Raw genomic sequence first — 20,182 nt, 5'->3', positions numbered from 1 at the left:
AAATTTAGTAACAGTGCTTCTTGGCATGAAATTAGCCAAGTAGTTGGGCTCCATTTTTATATTATAAATGATAAGGCCTGAGGAATGGGCCTTTTCTGGTTGCTGGTAATATACCCATAAAGTCTGAAGCACCTCTCCATTTATATTGCTTACCAGATTTATTTTTATATTAGATATTACAGTTCATTGTTCACTGTCTTCCAATGTTTAAGCTGGATTTGATTTACTTTTTAATAAGCTGTTGTAACTGAGAAAAACTGTTTCTGAAGAGAAATGAATTAAAAACGTCCATCTTAGAAGGAAGATGGAGACATGCTGAGTTGGAAGGTTCAGCTTTTCTCTTTAAAGATTTTTCAAACAATAAAATACAAGAAACAAACGAACTTATATTTCTGCTATTACCTGTTCTATATATGTTGGCTCCATGAAACGATAGGGTCACCTTAACCCTTTTTTTCTCCCAAATAGCAACGTTAGTGTCCCGAGTAACACAGTGCAGTCAATACAGTCAAGTTACAATCCCTTTGAAGATGAAGAAGATTCTGGAAGTACTGTCAGTGAAAAGGAGGACAATAAAATCAAAAAGTTGGTGAAAGACTGTTCTCAACTTGTTTTTTCTTGCTTACACTTCTCTATCCAGGGTTTCCAACTCTGGGTTTCTTCAAAACCATTGTGTGCATGAAGTTCTCGCTCAGAGGTTACATACCTTTTGCAGACTTGACTAACCTACACCAGTGCTCTATTCCTATTTTATTTTTGGATTGGTTTTTCTTCACTGATTCCACCGACATGATCTTTGGTAGTGTGCTTTGAAACCATTGCTGGAATTTTATCACTGGCTGTATTCATTCGGATATGTTCCTTTAGGAAACTCTCTTTTATCATATAACATTTTCCTTAACCAAATTATCTTTCTAGTGTTGATGCTGAACTGCTGGTTCATAGCTTATACACATACTCTATATGCTTCTCAGTGCACTGTTATTACTGACTTTTCTCTGGTTGTTTGACATAACAAAACATCTCATAGGAGCCCTTGTTGGCCGCAATAGTGGCATATGTACAGGTCTTGCCCAATAGTTCAGCTAAATCAAGCTAAAATAATTTATTCTTTGTATTTAGTGTTAGCAGCTATGAGAAAAACCAGAGTTTGGGGACTGAATGGTCCGATGAAGAAACCAACAATCCATTTTCATCCAATGATGGCCAAGGAGAATCTAATCCATTTGATGAAGATGTTTCCCCTACAATGGAAGTGAGAGTACGAGCCCTCTATGATTATGAAGGCCAAGAACATGATGAATTGAGCTTTAAGATTGGTAGGTCCTGTCTGGGCATATGAAATATTTTTCTACCATAGCAATTGCAAGAAACTCCAGATCTATGGTGTGTTGGCATTTTGGAACGTTTGGGGTGCTTCCCACTCAAATTTGTAGGAGGTTCGCAGGTACACATGGAATGTGTACACATATCATATGGGAATTCCTGTATCTGTAAAAATAAATATAGTAGTATTGTTATGATGACTGGTTGCGCAGTAAGCCAAATATTTAAACTGAATTTGGCATTTTTATTCACCTATAGAATCCTTTCCAACAACCTGGAATAAGCAGTGTTGTTTGATGGGTGTTAGAGGTATCGTTGCAGGGTGTAAATTGCTCCAAGTAAAGCTGACTTTTGCAAGCGATTGATGGAGATTTTGTCAGGGTTGGTGATGTACAAATGGATCTCCAGATGTTTTAAAATCATGCCCAAGGCATCATCTTTGGTACCATCTTTGCTTTCTTTTGCCACATTAGATCGACTTCTATTTCCAGGTCATTGTATTTTGTTATCTTTTCCAGTTCTTTCTCTCCTATTCTGCTGTCTTCAGGTACTGCAAGGTCCACTATCAAACTTTTTTGGGGGTCTTTCTTATCGACAGTTGTTAAGTCTGGGGTGTTATGTAGCAGGTGCTTGTCTGTTTGCATTTTGGAATTTTTGAGGTTCTTTAAAAAATGGAGAGAGCAGTGTATACATTTGTCATATGATAATTGTTGTGGCTGTAAAAAGTAATATGGCAATATAATTTGTAAAAAATGAATATGAATAATTACTATTGTACTACTATTGGCTTCAAGCCAGCCTTGACTCATGGGGACTACCTAGACTAGTCCCTAAAATTTTCTTGGCAAGAATTTCAGGAATAATTTGCCCTGGTCTTTTTTTGATTTATCCAGGCAATTGCCAGGGGTCAATAATGACTCAAAGGCACAACTCCCTAACCCTACCCAAAAACAACCTGGGATACTTCTAATAAGGAAGATTTATTTTTAAAAAAGCAGATTAAAAAGTGGGTGATATGGTTTTTAAATATCAGCCGAGGAATGACTCTATTGTAAAATCATTGTAAATGTCCCCTCCCAGGTGCTATTAATGTCAGTTGTGGTTAATTGACAACCCAATTATCATTTGGGTTTGAGGTTTTTTTCAACTTGTTAATCTGGTTCTTGATTCCCCCTGGAGCTTGTGGAAAGTAAGAGATCAGTGTAATTTTCTTATAATTTACTAGTAGAAATAGTGAAGACCGTAACTGCTGTAGAAAGGCAGCATTTATTCCCATTCTGGTATAGATGGGTTATCAGATTACTTTTTTTCTCTCCCCTAGGCGAAGAGCTAACTAAAATAGAAGATGAAGATGAACAAGGATGGTGCAAAGGTCGTCTGGACAATGGAAAAGTTGGGCTGTATCCTGCAAATTATGTAGAACCAATCCAGTGACAAATAATTCTGAACGTGATATAATAACAATCAGTCAACATGATGCCTGTGGTTCATTATAAGAGGAACTGAAATATAGCTATTGATCTATCTATATATCTTTTAATGCAATTAAATTGATTGGTTCCTCTGTTCCTTCAGCAATCTCCAATGCTTCAGGCTGAAACCTAGGAAAAGGTTGGCATCTTAAAGATAGCAGAAAGTCAGCAAGAAAATGACAGCATTCATTTTTATCCTATTTTATGATGACTGTTTTTATTTTGCTCCAAAATTTGCTAAATCAGTGCCTCGTTTCCTTTATTTTTGGATGTTACCTTAAGACCAGTTTTGTTCAATCAGTAATGACTTGATCTTTGTAATCTGTAATTTAGTTTTTTAACTGCAACGCTGCATTTGTTAGTAATCTGTGAAAAAATGCATTTTTAAAAGTTATGTAGCAATTCATTTTTCATGCATGGTTTACTACTTCATTAGCTGTTACATAAATAATGATTCAGAAGTATTGTCCTCTCAATCCTGTACTCTTTTTTTTCATGCTGTCAGCATGGCTTAATAGTGTAAAATGCCATATATACTACAATATCTATTGTAACAATTCCAGTAGAATTATCTGCAAATATTAAGGATTCGTTTTTCTTGGTGAATATTATTTTGACACTTGAAATCTCAATTTCCTAAAGGACAACATCATGTACATTTTAAAGATTTCCCCATATTTGAAGAATGTCATTATAAAAACAATATGAAATTATAAAATTTGCAATCTGTAAATTAATGATTTTATGTGATTTGGAAAGTTTAAACGTAAGGTTTATTTTTTCAAGCCAGAGACTTAAAACATACTGCCTTTTTACTGATATGCTCTTTAAGTTGTCTATATGTATATATAATTTGATATTAAAATTAAGGAGCATGTGTTAATTAGAAAATCTATTGTATATGCATTAGATTTCAGATTGAATCTGACACCAGAATATCAATGTTGTATTAACTTCAGTGGAAAGTTAACAGCAGCTTTTAAAGTAAGCCAAGCAACTTAAAATGCAGGCATATTTAAATTTGCTATGTTTCATACATACACACAGGTATAAGATAGAAGGCTTAGCTGTGCCCCATCCTGTATACTGTGAATATAGCTTTCCTCTTAAGGTATAAAAACTCAGTTTCCCCTTCCATATTATATTATAATCACCTGTACTTATCATTCCATCAGTGCCTACCCCCAAACGTCTGCATGAACTCTCTCACATCCACTCTTGCAAGAATATGAGTTTGTCCTCCCTTTGTTATAGCAGAACTCCTTATTGTAATTGGCACTGGGACCACAGGGATTAAGAGTTCATTGTGTACCTTTGGACTCTTGACAGGAAATGCATCCAAAGCACACTAAAGTAAAACAAAAGTATACTGTGATCTAAGTCCTTAAATGATAATATTGGGGTTTTATTCTGAAGATCTATAATTGTTAATTAAAATGTGATTCCAAATGCAAGGTTAACATTAATCCAATGTAGATTGTTGTAGTAAAACACTGTAAAAACGTGGTTGGTTTGCGGATCAGCTGTAGAAGTGTCAGGCTCTATAGATTAGCAGGCAATTTAAACAGCAAAATTGTGAACTTGTTTAAAATGTTGCTTTATAGAAAACTTAGAACTTAACAGATAAGTAGAAATGATGTTTTAGGGAATCGCACTGTAATTGAAATGATAGTTGAAACTGAAAATGCTGTAAGTGCTTCCTGACTATTCCATTTGTCTGTGGAAATTTACATATTTATTAATATTGAAGATTAATTATATTAAGTGGGTATTCGATCTCTGTCATGTTGGTATTCCAGCATAATTGTTCAGAAATGGAAAATTTTGAATAAATGGTCAAGAATTAGTCCACAATATTTTTGACAGTACGCTATTTTAAAAATAAAAAATTGAACAGAAATTTTAGTACCACATAAGGTCTATATTATTTTCATTATAAGCATTGTATTTGTATATTTATCCTGAGAGAAATTAAACCTATTTATTCAAGGTAGTAGATGCATCATGACTAGTCTGAGTAAAGCACCAAACAATATCTAATGTGGGAAAAGAAAAGGTACCTTCACTTAAATACAAATTCCCTTAGAACATGTAGACTCAACATACCCCATTCCTGCAACCATTCTTCATGTCTTAGCTTCCGTTCCCCTAATCATCTTTGTTGCTCTTTTCTGCACTCTTTTCAGAGTGTCAATATCTTTTATGAAGTGTGGCCATATTAAACTACACGTTGATTATGGTTTGTCAGCCAGTTACAAATCCATCTGGTGGTGGCGCTGTCTATCCCACATTTTTCTGTCTCACCAAGAAGTAGGTTGTGGTCTCCTTTGTCCAATGCTTTGCTGAAATCTAAGGATAGGATAGGATAGGACACTATACTAATATACTAATACTAATACCTATAGTATTATACTATACTATACTATACTATACTATACTATACTATACTATACTATACTATACTATACTATACTATACTATACTATACTATACTATACTATACTATACTATACTATACTATACTATACTATATGCTTGCAGTCTTCTTTCACTTCTATTGTTCTTTATCACTTTTCCATGTTTTTTTCCCCCAATCTATCTCTTTCTGGAGCCCTTCCTTCCCAGGCTCCAGACTAGCCGATGCATCTAGAAACAACTTGCCCTTCCATGATCTTTTCTGTCCATTTTTCCACCCAGATTTCATTACTTCTTTTCCTTCTGGTTTCAGCACCAGTTCCAGTTACCCTTTCTAATCATCTATCTAGATCAGGGGTGTCAAACTCATGGTGTCATGTGACGTATCGGGAATTTTTTTCCCCTTCGCTAAACTGGCCATGGGTGTGGTCAGCGCATGATGCATCCAGCCCGCGGACCGCAAATTTGACAGCCCTGATCTAGACCAAATAATGCTTTGGGTTTAGGCTTCCACCTGCAGAACTCCATAATCATTATCTTATCAGTTTTGATCAGACTTAATTCAACAATGGAAGAGTTTCTAATGTACTTGAAAAGTTCTTTAAAATTCAGGTGATATTCAGAGATGTATCAGCATTGAAAGTAGGCGATGTTGAATTTTATAGCACAGTAAAACATCAAGAGTTGACAACAGAAAATATTTTATAACATTTTTGTCATGTTTTATACAATTTGCCAAATTTCAGTCCTACAGATCATGGGTCCTGGATTCAGACATGATATTCTTCCAATTAAAATCGGAATTCCGATTTTTTTGGGAATCGCCCCCCCTTCCCCCCCTTCTTCTCCTCCTTCCCCTTCCCTCGGAGGCCCCGAGTCAGGAGTTGCTACCGCTGGCGCGGCTCTGCGTGGCTCCAGTCCCGTTGCCTCAGGAAGGAAAGGCGAAAAGGAAGAGCCGCGGAGCGCTTTGCAACGGCAGCAGCGGCTCCTGGTTTTGCCTTTCCCTTCCCGAGGCAACGCGGACTGGAGCGCGCGGAGCCGCGCCGGCGGTAGCAACTCCTGACAGCCCCAGCCGGATACCTGAGCGGAGCGAGCGAGCCGGCGGGCGGCGGGCGGTGCGAGCAGAGCCCGGGGCGGGCGGGGCGGTGCGGCGGAGCCCGGGCGGGCGGCAGGAAAAGGGAGCTGGGCAGCGATTTCTTGGCGCGGTGGGGGGTCTCTTTTGGCCGGCCCCGATTTTTTTTTCAGAGGGGAATATGCCTGTGGATTTTGGGCACATTCTGTAAACTAGCCCATTTCAGGTACCTTGGTTGAAAACGTTTTGCTCTATGATGCATCATTTCATTCAGACAGGAGAGTTTTAGTAGTATACTATATAACTGATAACCGGGGTGGTCTGTTACCGATTCACCACGGTTTGGGTAAAACGATAGCTAATTTTATCATGTTTTAATTACCGGTTCGGCGAACTAGTAAATCCCACCCCTGGCTGGCCCTGTCCACCCACCCTGCCTTTCCCAGGAGTCCCCACGTGGCCCATTTTGGATGCTAGGTAAGTACAGGGTCCATGTGGAGGCTTGGGGAGGGCAAAAAACAGGCCTCCCTGAGGCTCTGGAAGGTCAGAAACAGGCACGTTTCCGGCCTCTGGAGGGCCTCCAGAGCCCGGGGGAGGCCGTTTTCGCCCTCCCGGAGGCTCAAGGGAAGCCTCCAGAGCCCTGAGAAAGTGAAAAGGCCCCCCCCCCCCGCACTGTGGTGCAGGAGGCCGACTAGGCCATGCCCACCATGGCCACGCCCACCCACCAACTGGGTAGAGGACCAATTCCTGAAATTTTTGAAGCCCACCCCTGCCCGTGACCTGTTGGGTTCATTTCAAAGATATTTCCTTACCCAAACAGAATGACCTAGGGCAAAAAAGCAGTGAGAATGGATGCAACCTGTTGGCTTGACCATGGCTTGCTGCACTCCAGCAGCTGACGGTGAGATTGGTCTACTTGGCCTTCAGAAGCAAGACCGGTCTATCCTACCTTCAGCAGCTGAACAAGCTAGTTTGTCCAGCCTCCAGAGAACTAGGGTAGGATCAAGCAACTGAACCTACCTCCAGGTACTAGCATAGCAACACTAAAATGAGCCACAAATTTGTCAAATTTAATCTCAAAGGAGTCAGATCTGGATTTTGGTCACATTCTGCAAATTAGTCCATTTGAAGTATCTTGGTTCAAACATTGTTGTCCTCTCATGCACTGTTTTGCCCAGTTATGGTTACAGCAGAGGTCTCCAAACTTGGCAACTTTAAGACTTGTGGACTTCAACTCCCAGAATTCTCCAGCCAGCATAGCTGGAGTTGAAGTCCACAAGTCTTAAAGTTGCCAAGTTTGGGGACCCCTGGTTTACAGACATGACAGGTTTAGTATTACATTGACAGGTTGTTCTGGGCAGTTCTGGAATGAAATATCAAAGTATAGAAATATTTATACTTATTTATTTATTGAAGTTATATTGCCACCTATTCGCCGATGGAGACTTGAGGCAGCTTACAGAATATAAAACCACATTTAAAACAATAAAAACTAACAAAAAGAAGGGAAAGCTTTATTGTATGTTGCTTGTTAGTATGTTACAGTATTTCATTAACCAAGAGCAAAGGTAGTTATTCTCTAAAGAATGACTGAAGCTTGCAGCTGTTTACTTACTTTAAAGTAAAAAAAGTATATTCATTTCCTCTGCAACTCATTGGCAAAAGTAAAGCCTTGAGCTATGCATAAAAATAATAAAGATGGGAGAGAAAGTCATTCTAGGACGGAGGTTGGCAGTCTCTAAATATAAATAAATAAATAATTAGATTAGAATTCTTTATTGGCCAAGTGTGATTGGACACACAAGGAATTTGTCTTGGTGCATATGCTCTTAGTATACATAAAAGATACATTCGTCAATAGTCAGGAATCACAAGGTACAACACTTAATGATAGTCATAGGGTACATATGAATGTTTGTTGGCAACCAAAGATTATAACTGTTCATTTTATCATTCTGTGATTTGACTTCTGTTCAGAACAGTAATTAAAACATCATTTAGAAACCGTTTCTTTTTAGTTAACAATACTATAGTAAGTTTAACTCCTGCTGATTTCAGGAACACTTTCTTGATAACAATCAAGAAGTCGTTTGCTACTGTCATCGTCCAGCCTATGCCAACATCATAAGTTCTACAGGTAAGTCTTCAACTTATGACCACAATTGAGCTCAAAATTTCTGCTGCTAAGTGAGACATTTGTTAAGCGAGTTTCGCCCCATTTTACCACTCTTCTTGCCACATTTATTAAGTGAATCCCCGCCGTTGTTAAATGGGTAACACAGATGTTAATTGAATATGGTTCCCCCATCGACTTTGCTTGTCAGAAGGTCATAAAAGGGGATCACATAACACCAGGACACTGCAGCTATGATAAACGTGTCAGTTTATCAACTTGATAAACTGACACGTTTATCACAGCATCCGAATGTAAATCACGTGACAATGGGAGATGCTGCAACGGTCGTAAGTGTGAACAACGATTATAAGTCCCTTTTTTCAGAGCTGTCCCAAAGGTGCTTTTTCAAGAGGCAACTGGAGTTTCTGGCTTTTCTTTGAGGTCGTTTTGCTTCTCATCCAAGAAGCTTCTTCAGCTCTTTTTTTCAGTGCTGTTGTAACTTTGAACGGTCACTAAGCAAACTGTAACCGTTGTAAATCGAGGACTGCTCTTCTTAAGTTCCAACCCCACAAAAGATTAACCCCTGAGTTCCCTTCAGGGCAGAGGATGTTCAAAGTAATCAGGGAGCCCCTCAGTCTTTTCCACCTGTCTGCTGGCATTCTTGGCCGAGGAGAGGGGCGATGTTATAGATAGAATAGAATACTTTATTGGCCAAGTGTGATTTCACACACAAGGAATTTGTCTTGGTGTAAATACTCTCAGTATACATAAAGAAAAGGTACATTCATTAAGAATCAAGAATCATAACGTACAACACTTAATGATAGTCATAGGGTACAATCAACAATCAAATCATACTAGGAAACATTCAATATAAATTGTAAGGTTACAAGCAACAAAGTTACAGTCCTACAATCACAAGTGGGAGGGGCTGGGTGATAAGGAGTGATGAGAAGATTAACAGTAATAGTAGTGTACAGTTTGTAAATAGCTGGACAGTGTTGAGGTAATTATTTGTTTAGCAGTGATGGCTTTCGGGGAAAAACTGTTCTTGTGTCTAGTTGTTCTGGTGTGCAGTGGTCTATAGCGTCGTTTTGAGGGAAGGAGTTGAAACAGTTTATGTCCAGGATGTGAGGGGTCTGTAAATATTTTCACAGCCCTCTTTTTGACTTGTGCAATATACAGGTCCTCAATTGAAGGCAGGTGGGTAGTAATTGTTTTTTTCTGCAGTCCTAATTATCCTCTGAAGTCTGTGTCTGTCCTGTTGGGTTGCAGAACCAAACCAGACAGTTATAGAGGTGCAGATGACAGACTCAATAATTCCTCCATAGAACTTGGATCAGCAGCTCCTGGGGCAGTTTGAGCTTTCTGAGTTGGCGCAGTAAGGACATTCTTTGTTGTGCTTTTTTGATGATGTTTTTGATGTTAGGTGTCCATTTTAGGTCATGTGATATAGTAGAACCTAGAAATTTGAAGGTCTCTACTGTTGATACTGTGTTGTCTAGTATTGTAAGAGGCGGTAGTATGGGAGGGTTTCTTCTAAAGTCTACCACCATTTCTACGGTTTTGAGTGTGTTCAGTCCCAGATTGTTCCGGTTACACCACGAGGCAAGTTGTATAACCTCCTGTCTGCATGCAGATTCATCCTTGTCTCGAATGAGACCAATCACTGTTGTGTCATCAGCAAACTTCAGTATTTTAACAGATGGATCGTTTGAGATGCAGTCATTGGTATATAGGGAGAAGAGGTGGAGATAGCACATGGCCTTGGAGGGCCCCTGTGCTGATTGTACAGGTATCGGATGTGATTCTGCCTAGCTTCACCTGCTGCTTCCTGTCTGTTAGGAAGCTCATGATCCACTTACAAGTGTGTTCAGGTACCGCTAGTTGGTTTAATTTACTTAGAAGAGTGTCTGGAATGATGGTATTGAATACTGAACTGAAGTCTACAAAGAGTTACTCAAAGGGGTGCACCAAAGCCCCCTCCCAAGCCGAGTTCGACTGGCTTTTTCCCCTCTTTCCGGATCTTGTCTAGATCAGCTGTTGCCCGGTAACCAGGTGGGTTTCTGCTGGTCTTCCCCAACCTAAATCGCTCTGTTGGCTGAGGAATTGTGGGAGTTGAAGTCCACAAGTCTTAAAGTTCCCAAGTCCAACCACGCTGCCAGCACTCAAACCAAACACCCCCCCCATCAAATCTTCTTAGGCCCCTCCCTCCCATGAAGGCCAGCCCTGCGCAGCTGACGTCATCCACGACGCCTCCCGGGGCTCCTCCCTGCGTTCACCAAGCTCTCCTAGCAACGGGACGCCTTCGGTATCACGCGCGGCTGGGTGGTGGGGGGGGAAAGGGAGGGAAAGGAGGAAGAGTGGGGGCGGGGTCATCCGAGGGACGCCCTCCAATCCGCGGCGGACAAATCAGCGGCAGGGACACACATTGCGCGCGCTTTGGGGCTCTGTCGCTCGTTTCTTTCCGCGAGGTGGGTTGCGCGCGCCAAGGGCCCCGCCCCTGGAGGGCTGGGCGGTGCGTGGGGGGGGGAGCGGGAGGGAGCGAAAGCTTCGTCTCGTTCCTGGTGCTTAAACGCGCCTGCGCCGCCGTCTCTTGTTTCCGCCGGTCTGGCAGCAGCTGAGGCGGCGCCGGGGAAAGCTACAACAGCGGCAGCAGCAGCAGCAGCAGAGGAAGGAGTGGCAGGAGTGGAACGGCAGCGAGCGAGCCACCCCCCCACCCCCAAAAAAAATAAGGGCGCGGAGGGATGTGCGAACCTAGCAAGCACGATTTGGTGACTGTCTTCAAGCGGCTCCGCACCGTCCCCACGAACAAGGTAGGCAGGCAGGCAGGCAGGCAAAGGAAGCGCGCGTCAGGCTTCCGAGTGACACGTTGCAAGGCGGCGAGAGGCGGAGCGAGTGCGGTTGTGTGTGTGTGTGTGTGGTGGGGCCGGGAAGCCCAGCGTGTTTATCCTGAGGGGGTTGTGGGGGGATTGAGGGGTGGCGGGCATGGGTGCGGGGTGGGGGGCGAAGATCTCTAGGAAACCTGAAGGTGGGAGATTGCTGAGAGACATCCCCGAAGAAGGCAGTTTGTTCCCAGAGGTTTTGCCTGGATGGTTTCATCCATTGACAGAATTGACTGGGGAGTGTGGGGAGGAATATATTTTAAGGCAAAAATATTTTAAGGATTTTGGTGGTTGTTGGTACTATGGGAGAATACTTTACAGCATACGTGAATCTTTAGTAGCCATATGATTTTTGAGTAACATTAATGTTCACCTCCTCTGTGCTGGAATCTAAGTTCAAAGTTCTCTTTGTGAATTCCAGTGTGGAATATATATATATAAAAGCGAAATACCACTGATGCGTCATCACAAAATCTCCAGGACCGTAAAGCCTACAAACTTAAAATTTGGCATGTATGTTCCTCTTGGCTTCTAGGTGCTCACTAAGAAAGGATTTTTCGAAATGACCATCAGAGCATTATTATTTCATTTATTATTATTATTATTATTAACACACACTGATGCTGAGTTCTATTCCCCCTCCCCACCTGAAAAGAAATCTGTTCTAAATGCAAAACACAAGCAGGGGAGAGGAGTTTCAGTTTTAGTTTCACAGCACCAAGCAGCTTTAGTACAGAACAGTTGAGCTAAGCCATGCCCAGGCTCCTTGCTGTCTCCTTGCTCACACAGAAAATACTGCTTCAGTTTCCAAACAGCCCTCAACTCTCTCACACGCTGATGGATGCTGGTAGGCAGAGGCAGAATTTCCCCCGCCCCTTATTTTCCTCCCCAAAAAGGTACCCGATCACATCGTTTCGTAACAAAGCATGGGTACCCTGCTAGTAGAGTTAATATTTAGATAGGGCTGTAGGAAATCATACACTTGGAAATTGGGGGAAAAAACCCCCACCATCTGGGAAGGCATTGGAGCTAACCACTTCTCTAGCACTACCATGAGAACGATAGGGAGGTATCCACAAAGCCCTTCAAGTACCATTAGATTGCCTTTCTGCAAATAAAGGTACAGGTTTGGGTGTTGAACTTGGGAGAGGCAAGATCAAATCCTCATTCAGGTGGAAGACTTTAAGCTGCTCTCTGCACCTTGTAGGTATGAACATATTGGTGCCATCCCCACTCATGTCCTCCAAGCACATTGTATGGTAATAATGCTGAGACTTGGATCATGCCTGCTATTTCAGTTGCATCTAAAGGGAAATTTTACTCAGCTAGGTGAAGAAAATATTTCAATAAAATCACCGTAGCAAACTGGCTCCAGCTTCTGCAAGAGTGTGGACTTGAACCTGGATCTCTCGTAGTCTGAAGTCTCGGCTATTGTGTCACAATGGTTTCCCCATAATTACTAAATCTCGTGCACTTTCCAGAATAGATTTACACAGCTTCAGTATTGGATTTAAAAACAAACAAACACCCAGAGACTTCCTGGCATAGATATCTTATTTTATCCCTCAGGAGTGTTGCACCTAAACTCCAGTCCTGTTCATTCCTGGCCCTAGTGTATATTGTGGGATGCTGGCATCATTTGACAGTCTCACATTCTAGCCAGTGTTCATTTGCAAGCAATCACCTAAGGTAATTATATACTCATGAGAACATGCTGTTTTTTTCTGATCTTTCCCTGGCTTGAAGATATTCAAAGCAAAAATATTTTAAGGATTTTGGTTGTTGTTGGTACTATGGGAGAATACTTTACAGCATATGTGAATCTTTAGTAGCCATATGGTTTTTGAGTAACATTAATGTTCACCTCCTCTGTGCTGGAATCCAAGTTCAAAGTTCTCTTTGTGGATTCCAGTGGCATATGTTTACATCACTGTGTGGAATGCAGTCTTTAATCTTAAGATAGAAGTTGATGAGTTGACTGAAAATGGATTTTCAGTGTATATGTGTCCAAACAGTTGCTTTCGCAATGCACGCCTCAGTCCCATTTTATCTTAAGGTATTTCTGTTTGCTTCTGAATATTTAGACAGAAATTAATTTTATTAGATTATTAAAGTATCAAATAATTATATCCCCTTGTATTCTATGAAAATAATTTTGAAGCAGCACACTCATTTGAGAGTGTTTCAGAATTTTTTTCCCAATAATTAAGCAAAGTACTAAATGCTGTATATGAATCAAGTTCGTATGAATATAATGCCATCTTTAAATGAAGAAATAAAGGGCAGCAGCTAGCAGAGCAAATCAATTTATTTAGTTGAATGAGTTCTTAATTAAGCATTGAACAGAATTTTAATGCAAATGTGGATACATTAGATTCTGAGACCAAGGTTATTTTATGCAAGTTGGTTTGGGAACGAGGTATAGGGGCTATAGTAATAGGGAACATTTGGGATTCAAATGTTCATTGTTGCTCTCAAAGAAATGCCAGCAAATAAAGACCGGGGAAGTACGCAGGATCAAACCAAAAGCCTCTGAGGTTTTTTTGTCTTCTAAATTCATAGTGATCAATCAACTGCCTATGGAGAGCTGAGAAATAGAAAAAACATGCTTATTTTATGGAAGATACTCTGATTAGGTTCTTTAAATAGTATCTTATATAAAAGTAGTATCTTCTTACATTCAAATGCAATTCCAAATGAATCTATTACATGTCGTTATCTGGGCCACAGTACAAAAATGATCAGGCACTAACTGTTTGAAGAATTATTTAACTTCCCATTAGCTTACAGCCTTGAGATCTGTGATGGTCTTGTGTCCAAGAGCTAATCAGGTTTACCCTGCTTTGCTTTTTGAAGTAATCCAAGGTCTGTAAAGGCTTCCTGTTCTGTGCCATTTTAATGTTGGTTGAAACATATGTTCATATGCAGTTATTGGAAAGTAAGAACAGCTAGCATGATGCAGCAGTGTATCTAAGTCCATATGTTGTTTTACCATAATCCTATTTTGTGTATGTTCAGGTAGTGCTTGACTTACAACAGTTCATTTAGGGACTGTTCAAAATTACAATGGCATTGAAAAAAGTGACTTATGACTTTTTCACACTTAAGACCATTGCAGCATCCCCATAGTCATGTCATCAAAATTCAGGCACTATTTATGACAGCTGCAGTGTTCTGGGGTCCTGTAATCCCCTTTTGTGATCTTCTGACAAGCAAAGTCAATGGGGAAGCCAGATTCACTTAACAACCATGTTTAACAACTGCAGTGATTCACTTAACTGTGGCAAGAAAGGTCATAAAATGGGCAAAATTCACTTAACAAATGTTCACTTAGCACCAGAAATTTTAGGATCAATTATGGTAGTAAGTGGAGGACTTACCTATATTACTATAGTCATTATATCCATTATAAGTTAGTGGGAACTCAATGCAGCCCAAATAATTTTGGGTATACTTTTCATTTTTTTTCTGACCTGCAGTCTAATTATCAGAGAGATACATAATTTACTGGAGAAATCTTGCAGTTAATCATGGTGGTTAATTAACTTCTTGCCTTCCCTGAAATTTCAAGTCATTGTTTGAATACTTTAGAATTATTTCTCTTGCAAACAACATAGGAATATGTTAGGTTTGTTATTGTATTTATTGATTTGCAAACATTTATGTCTGTATCTGTATCCATCTATCTGTGCACCTGTTAGGAATTTCTAAGAGATGCAATATCAGAAATACATGCCACTTGAATTATATAGATAGCCCTTGTTTCATTAATTGAAACTGCTTAACACCTGATTTCAGCTTTGCTTTGCAGACCTTTACAGAAGGTTGTAAATTTGAAGATTGGTCTTAACGTTACTTTTTCATCACTATCATAGCTTCAAATGGTCACTAAACAAGGCAATCATTAAATAAGGGCTACCTGTATATGTTCGGTTAAGTTACAAATATTTTAAATATCAGATTTAAATATTTTAAATGTCAAATCTTAGATGTCAGATTTTAGTATTTCTGTTACTTCCCTTACCTCATTATGCAATAGAAACAACCCTGTAGGTAGGTTAATCAGTTGGTTCACTTAATACATTAAGTGTTTCATATTGTTTAAAAAATCTTAGTGGACCAAGAGTCTTGTAGCATCTTTCCCAGCATTCAAAAGCTTATAGTATTTTAATAAAACTTGTTAGTTGGAAAAGGTGCTACAAGACTCCTGATTTTATGCCACCATAGGCAAACGGGGCATTCCTGTAGTGGTCTACATCCAGTCTGTTAAACTTTCTTATCCTTGATTTTATTTGGACTTAACTACCATTATAGAAATTGAATGAATGAATGCAAATGAATAAATAAATAACTTTCAGTTAGACCTAAGTTCCATTTATTTGATCTGAATTCTTAAAAATAACATTTCGCTAATGTTACCTAAGTAGCAGCTAAATTGATGAGTGATATTTGCATTCTGTGTGCATTTTGCAGATCATACTTATTTAGGAGACAAAAGTATGCTGGGTAATAATAACAATTAAATTGTGGCTGTTTTCTAGATATGTTTTGACTGTGGAGCAAAAAATCCAAGCTGGGCCAGCATAACATATGGAGTTTTCCTCTGTATTGACTGCTCTGGGACTCATCGCTCACTTGGAGTTCACTTGAGTTTCATTCGGTAAGCAATTCATTTAGTAATGCATGTGGTTCATTCTTGGGGGATATTTTCCTTAGTTTTTGTATCTATATGTACATATATATTTCCTCATCTTGTAGAAAAGATGCTTCTTGGTTCGAAACTGTCTCTTGTTTCTGTTAGTTGTCTTGATTGTGCACTGATACAAAGTAAGTCGAAATAGTCTGGCACATCTTTCATGAAAGTATATCTTACATGAATTTCAAAATATAGAGTATCAGATGAAAATTTCATTTTCAAGCTAAACTTTGGTTAACATTTAAGCTGATTTTGGTCAGTCTGACATACATGTTTCCCATAGCTTTTGTTTTTCTTCTTAAAATAGTTGCATGATTTGTTAGCTATACTGGTATCTAATATCAATTGTAGCTCTTCTATTATGTCTTAGGGCTTTATGCCTTAACTCTTTTGCAGTTCATCATTTAAAATATCTTCAACTTTACTGTGAGTATTGTTCTGCAGATCTGATAAAGAACAATCCTATACTCATTTCCAACTAAAATGGATGAAGGTTATATATCAAATAGAGCAGTAGCTTTCCCAAGATTGGCTATTTTTGTTTGACAATCCAACTCCTGTAAAGTTGAATATTGACATACTCATTGGGCGATTGTTCTACACTTGACTATATAGCTTTTAAAACATTTTCAGTAATTCATTGGCTCTCCATCGTTGAATATTATTTAATTTGTTTCTTGTGCCAGTAATGCTTTTTGCATATCTTATATTTTTCCTGGCTCACAGTATTTTCAAAAATCCATGCAACAAGCATTCGGAAGGAGATGCTTGATTCCTTATAGCAATAGCACTTAGACTTATATACCGCTTTATAGTGCTTTATAGCACTCTCTAAGTGGTTTACAGAGTCAGCATAATGTCCCCAACAATTTGGGTCCTCATTTTACCCACCTCGGAAGGATGGAAGGCTGAGTCAACCTTGAGCCTGGTGAGATTTGCAATAAGCAGAAGTAAAAATTTTTTCCTCCCAAATCCTTAACCCAGGGGTCTTCAAACTTGACAGCTTTAAGACTTATGGATTTCAGCTCCCAGAATTCCTCCTCCAGTCATATTAGCTCAGGAATTCTGGGAGTTGAAGTCCACAAGTCTTAAACTTGCCAAGTTTGAAGACCCTTGCCTTAACCATTCCATATAGAGCTTGATTTCCGGGCTGTTTACCAGCTGGGAAATCCTCTTCTGAACTTGTCCTAATCTGTAATTGTCCTTTTTCAACTATGGTGTTTAGTACTGGACACAGTATTCCAAATAAAATCTGACAAAAGCAAAATGGAGTGGAACCATTTTTTTCTATGATGTGGACTTATATTTCTGTTAATATATGCCGATAGTGGTTGTTTTTAGTAAAAGCATCACACTACTGATTTAATATTAAATTTGTGTTTACAAGGATACCCAGAGCATTACATTTTTCCTATCAAAGATACAGAACTTTAAATTATTTATGTCAAATTCCATTCTACTCCTTTCACTCCAAGCTACTCTAGAACTTCTTGGATCTTGTTTCATGGTTTTTGTTTATTTAACTAAATGGAGTAAAGAAAAATGGTAGAAAAAAGAAAGAAAAAAGAACAAAATAATCACAATATAAATTTTCTTTGTGTATATAAGTATATAGAGTTCTATGTTATTTGTTCGTTCATTAAATTTTTACATCACCCATCTTACTTAAGTGCTTCTGGGTGGTTTTCAAATATCTATATTGCATCGCTACAATGGTTTCAATAAAGAATAACCATATTTCATTATAATAATCTAAACAATTTGCCTTTCCTAATTTTGTGTCATCTATCCTCCTTGACCTTCTCATCCAAAACATTGCTAAAAATGTTGACCTAAGTCATTCCACATAAGTTCCTTTTAGGTTGAAGAGTATTCTTAGGTGTGATCATTCACTCATTTATGAGTACATCTAATACTAAGTAGTGCACTTGGCCCATGCTTTATCATTTTATGAAGAAAAATACCTTGAGGCATTATCTTAAAAACTTTGGTATAATCCATATGTATTGTCTTTGATATTCTCCTAATTTACTGATTTAGTAATTCTACCTAAGAAAGATAAGTTGGTTTGGCATGAATTGTTAACTCCAGTTAATTGTAACATGCCTATCCAAGTACTCACATATTATTTGATCGTGTTTGAGGAACCTGTTCTGTATAGATCTCAAGCAGAGAGTTTCCTAGGCCCTTCTCCTTCCTCTCCCCACGAGCTAGCCCTCCATTTCCTTTCCGTGAGAAGTTGAAAAATTAAAAAGTTAAAAAGTTCTATCTTCTCACCATGGCTCATTAGAATTAACTACCTTGTTTTTTCAATGGGTCTGTATCCTCTTCGGCTTTTGTTTTACTTCTAACATGCCCCCAAGCCTCCTTGTTGCTTTTGGTGCATTTCAAAATATATGCTGCTTGGTTGTTGTTTTTCAAAAAAAGAGCTGTGGTGGCGCAGTGGTTAGTATGCAGTATTGCAGGATAATTCTGCTGACTGCCGACTGTCAGCAGTTCGGCAGTTGGAGTCTCACTGGCTCAAGATTGACTCCATCCTTCCAAGGTCAGTAAGGATCCAGATTGTTGGGGGGTACCATGCTGACTCTGTAAACTGCTTAGAGAGGGCTGTATAGCACTGTGAAGCGATATATAAGCCTAAGTGCTATTGCTATTGGTATTAAATGGTTCTTCATAAATTACTTCTATTTTTTGGTTTTAGATCTACAGAATTAGACTCAAACTGGTCATGGTTTCAGTTGAGGTGCATGCAAGTTGGAGGAAATGCAAATGCTGTAAGTACATTGAAACGTGCTTGGTTTTTTCCCCTGGTTTCTAGGAATCAGTAATTATTAACTGATTTATCAGGATTCTATGCATATTATGAATTACATTTCATGCATTTTCCATCCTTCAATATAACTGCCAGATATGCCTTCACAATCTTGAAAACCAGAGAAATAAATGAATAAGATAGTTCTGGCTTCTTATTCAATTTGTTTCTTTGACTTTCAAGATTGCTCCACTCAATTGCCTGTTAGTTGCTCTGAGCATCTCTTGTACTTATATAAAAGGATAGAAAATATACAAAATGTAACTCATAAAAATCTTAGTATGCATAGGACCCTGATAAATGAATAGACATTTTAGAAAACAATGGGAGTTGATCATGTCTAAATCCCACTGGTTTCAGGAAATCTACCTTTAAGCCAAATGAAAGATGAGATATTCAGTTACTGCACCAGAATAATCCAGGCAGTAGTTTTTCCCATGACATTTTATATTAGCAAAGAAACTGGGTATGTCTAGTTCAATGAAAAGAAGGACTAGGAATGATATGATAGCAGTGTTCCAATATCTCAGGGGCTTCCAGAAAGAAGAGGGAGTCAAGCTTTTCTCCAAAGCACCAGAAGGCAGGCTAAGAAGCAATGGGTGGAAACTAATCAAAGAGAGAAGCAATCGAGAACTAAGGAGAAATTTCCCGACAGAACAATTAATCTGTGGAACAACTTGCCTCCAGAAGTTGTAAATGCTCCAGCACTGGAAATTTTAAAGAAGATATTAGATAACCATTTGTCTGAAATGGTGTAGGGTTTCCTGCCTGAGTACGAGGTTGGACTAGAAGACTCCAAAGTACCTATTCTAGTCTAGTCTAGTCTATTCTTTAAAACAGTCTTGATGAAGTAGACTCCTGAGATACCAAGGATAGCCAAGAAAATAATGAATTGGATTATAGAATAAATCAACCCAGAATTCTTAAGACACCAATGACCAGGCTCAAAATTACAGGTTGTCCTCGACTTAAATTTTTCAGTGAGTATTCAAAGTTACAGTGGCACTGAAAAAAGTGACTTATGACCATTTATCACACTTACGGCCATTGCAGCATTTCCATGGTCACATGATCAAATGCTTGGCAACTGACTCATATTTATAACAGTTGCAGTGTCCTGGGGTCATAATCACCTCCTATGGTTACCTAATTGCCATTTGCAATCTTCATTGCTGGCCTTCCATAAATAAGCAAAGTCAGTGAGGAAGCTGGCAGATCACAATGGCAATCATATGATGTCATGTTAGGTAAATGCAGCATTTACCTAACAATCACAATTAGAGCTACTGCTGTAAATCAGATAAGAAAAGCAAGGTTTTACACCTAGGTAGGAAAAACCAAAGATACAAGTACAGATTAGGCGAAACCTGGATCAAGATGAAACCTGG

General features: G+C 39.1%; 2 protein-coding genes across 11 annotated transcripts in view; both read left to right on the top strand.

The window, feature by feature from the left end:
• PACSIN2 (protein kinase C and casein kinase substrate in neurons 2) overlaps positions 1 to 4,698 on the top strand; it is a 46,968-nt gene extending 42,270 nt beyond the window's left edge. For 4 of the 8 annotated variants that reach the window (XM_087969458.1, XM_087969456.1, XM_087969455.1 and 1 more), the window contains 3 exons: positions 469 to 585; positions 1,123 to 1,319; positions 2,648 to 4,698. In XM_087969458.1, coding sequence (XP_087825584.1) covers positions 469 to 585; positions 1,123 to 1,319; positions 2,648 to 2,760 — 427 coding nt within the window. In that variant the 3' untranslated portion in view covers positions 2,761 to 4,698. The remainder of the gene's footprint in view (positions 1 to 468; positions 586 to 1,122; positions 1,320 to 2,647) is intronic. The other 4 variants (XM_087969462.1, XM_087969459.1, XM_087969460.1 and 1 more) reach the window with 1 other exon arrangement.
• A 6,325-nt stretch (positions 4,699 to 11,023) lies between these two features.
• The window catches only part of ARFGAP3 (ARF GTPase activating protein 3), a 33,410-nt gene continuing 24,251 nt past the window's right edge, over positions 11,024 to 20,182 (top strand). For all 3 annotated transcript variants that reach the window (XM_026677627.2, XM_087969454.1, XM_026677626.2), the window contains exons 1-3: positions 11,024 to 11,217; positions 15,828 to 15,946; positions 18,684 to 18,756. In XM_026677627.2, coding sequence (XP_026533412.1) covers positions 11,149 to 11,217; positions 15,828 to 15,946; positions 18,684 to 18,756 — 261 coding nt within the window. In that variant the 5' untranslated portion in view covers positions 11,024 to 11,148. The remainder of the gene's footprint in view (positions 11,218 to 15,827; positions 15,947 to 18,683; positions 18,757 to 20,182) is intronic.

This window comes from Notechis scutatus, chromosome 6, assembly GCF_049901735.1.
Source record: "Notechis scutatus isolate UNSWTSFEM ecotype Mainland chromosome 6, rNotScu1.2, whole genome shotgun sequence".
Lineage (NCBI taxonomy): Eukaryota > Metazoa > Chordata > Lepidosauria > Squamata > Elapidae > Notechis > Notechis scutatus.
This window is presented reverse-complemented; position numbering and strand designations above follow the sequence as displayed.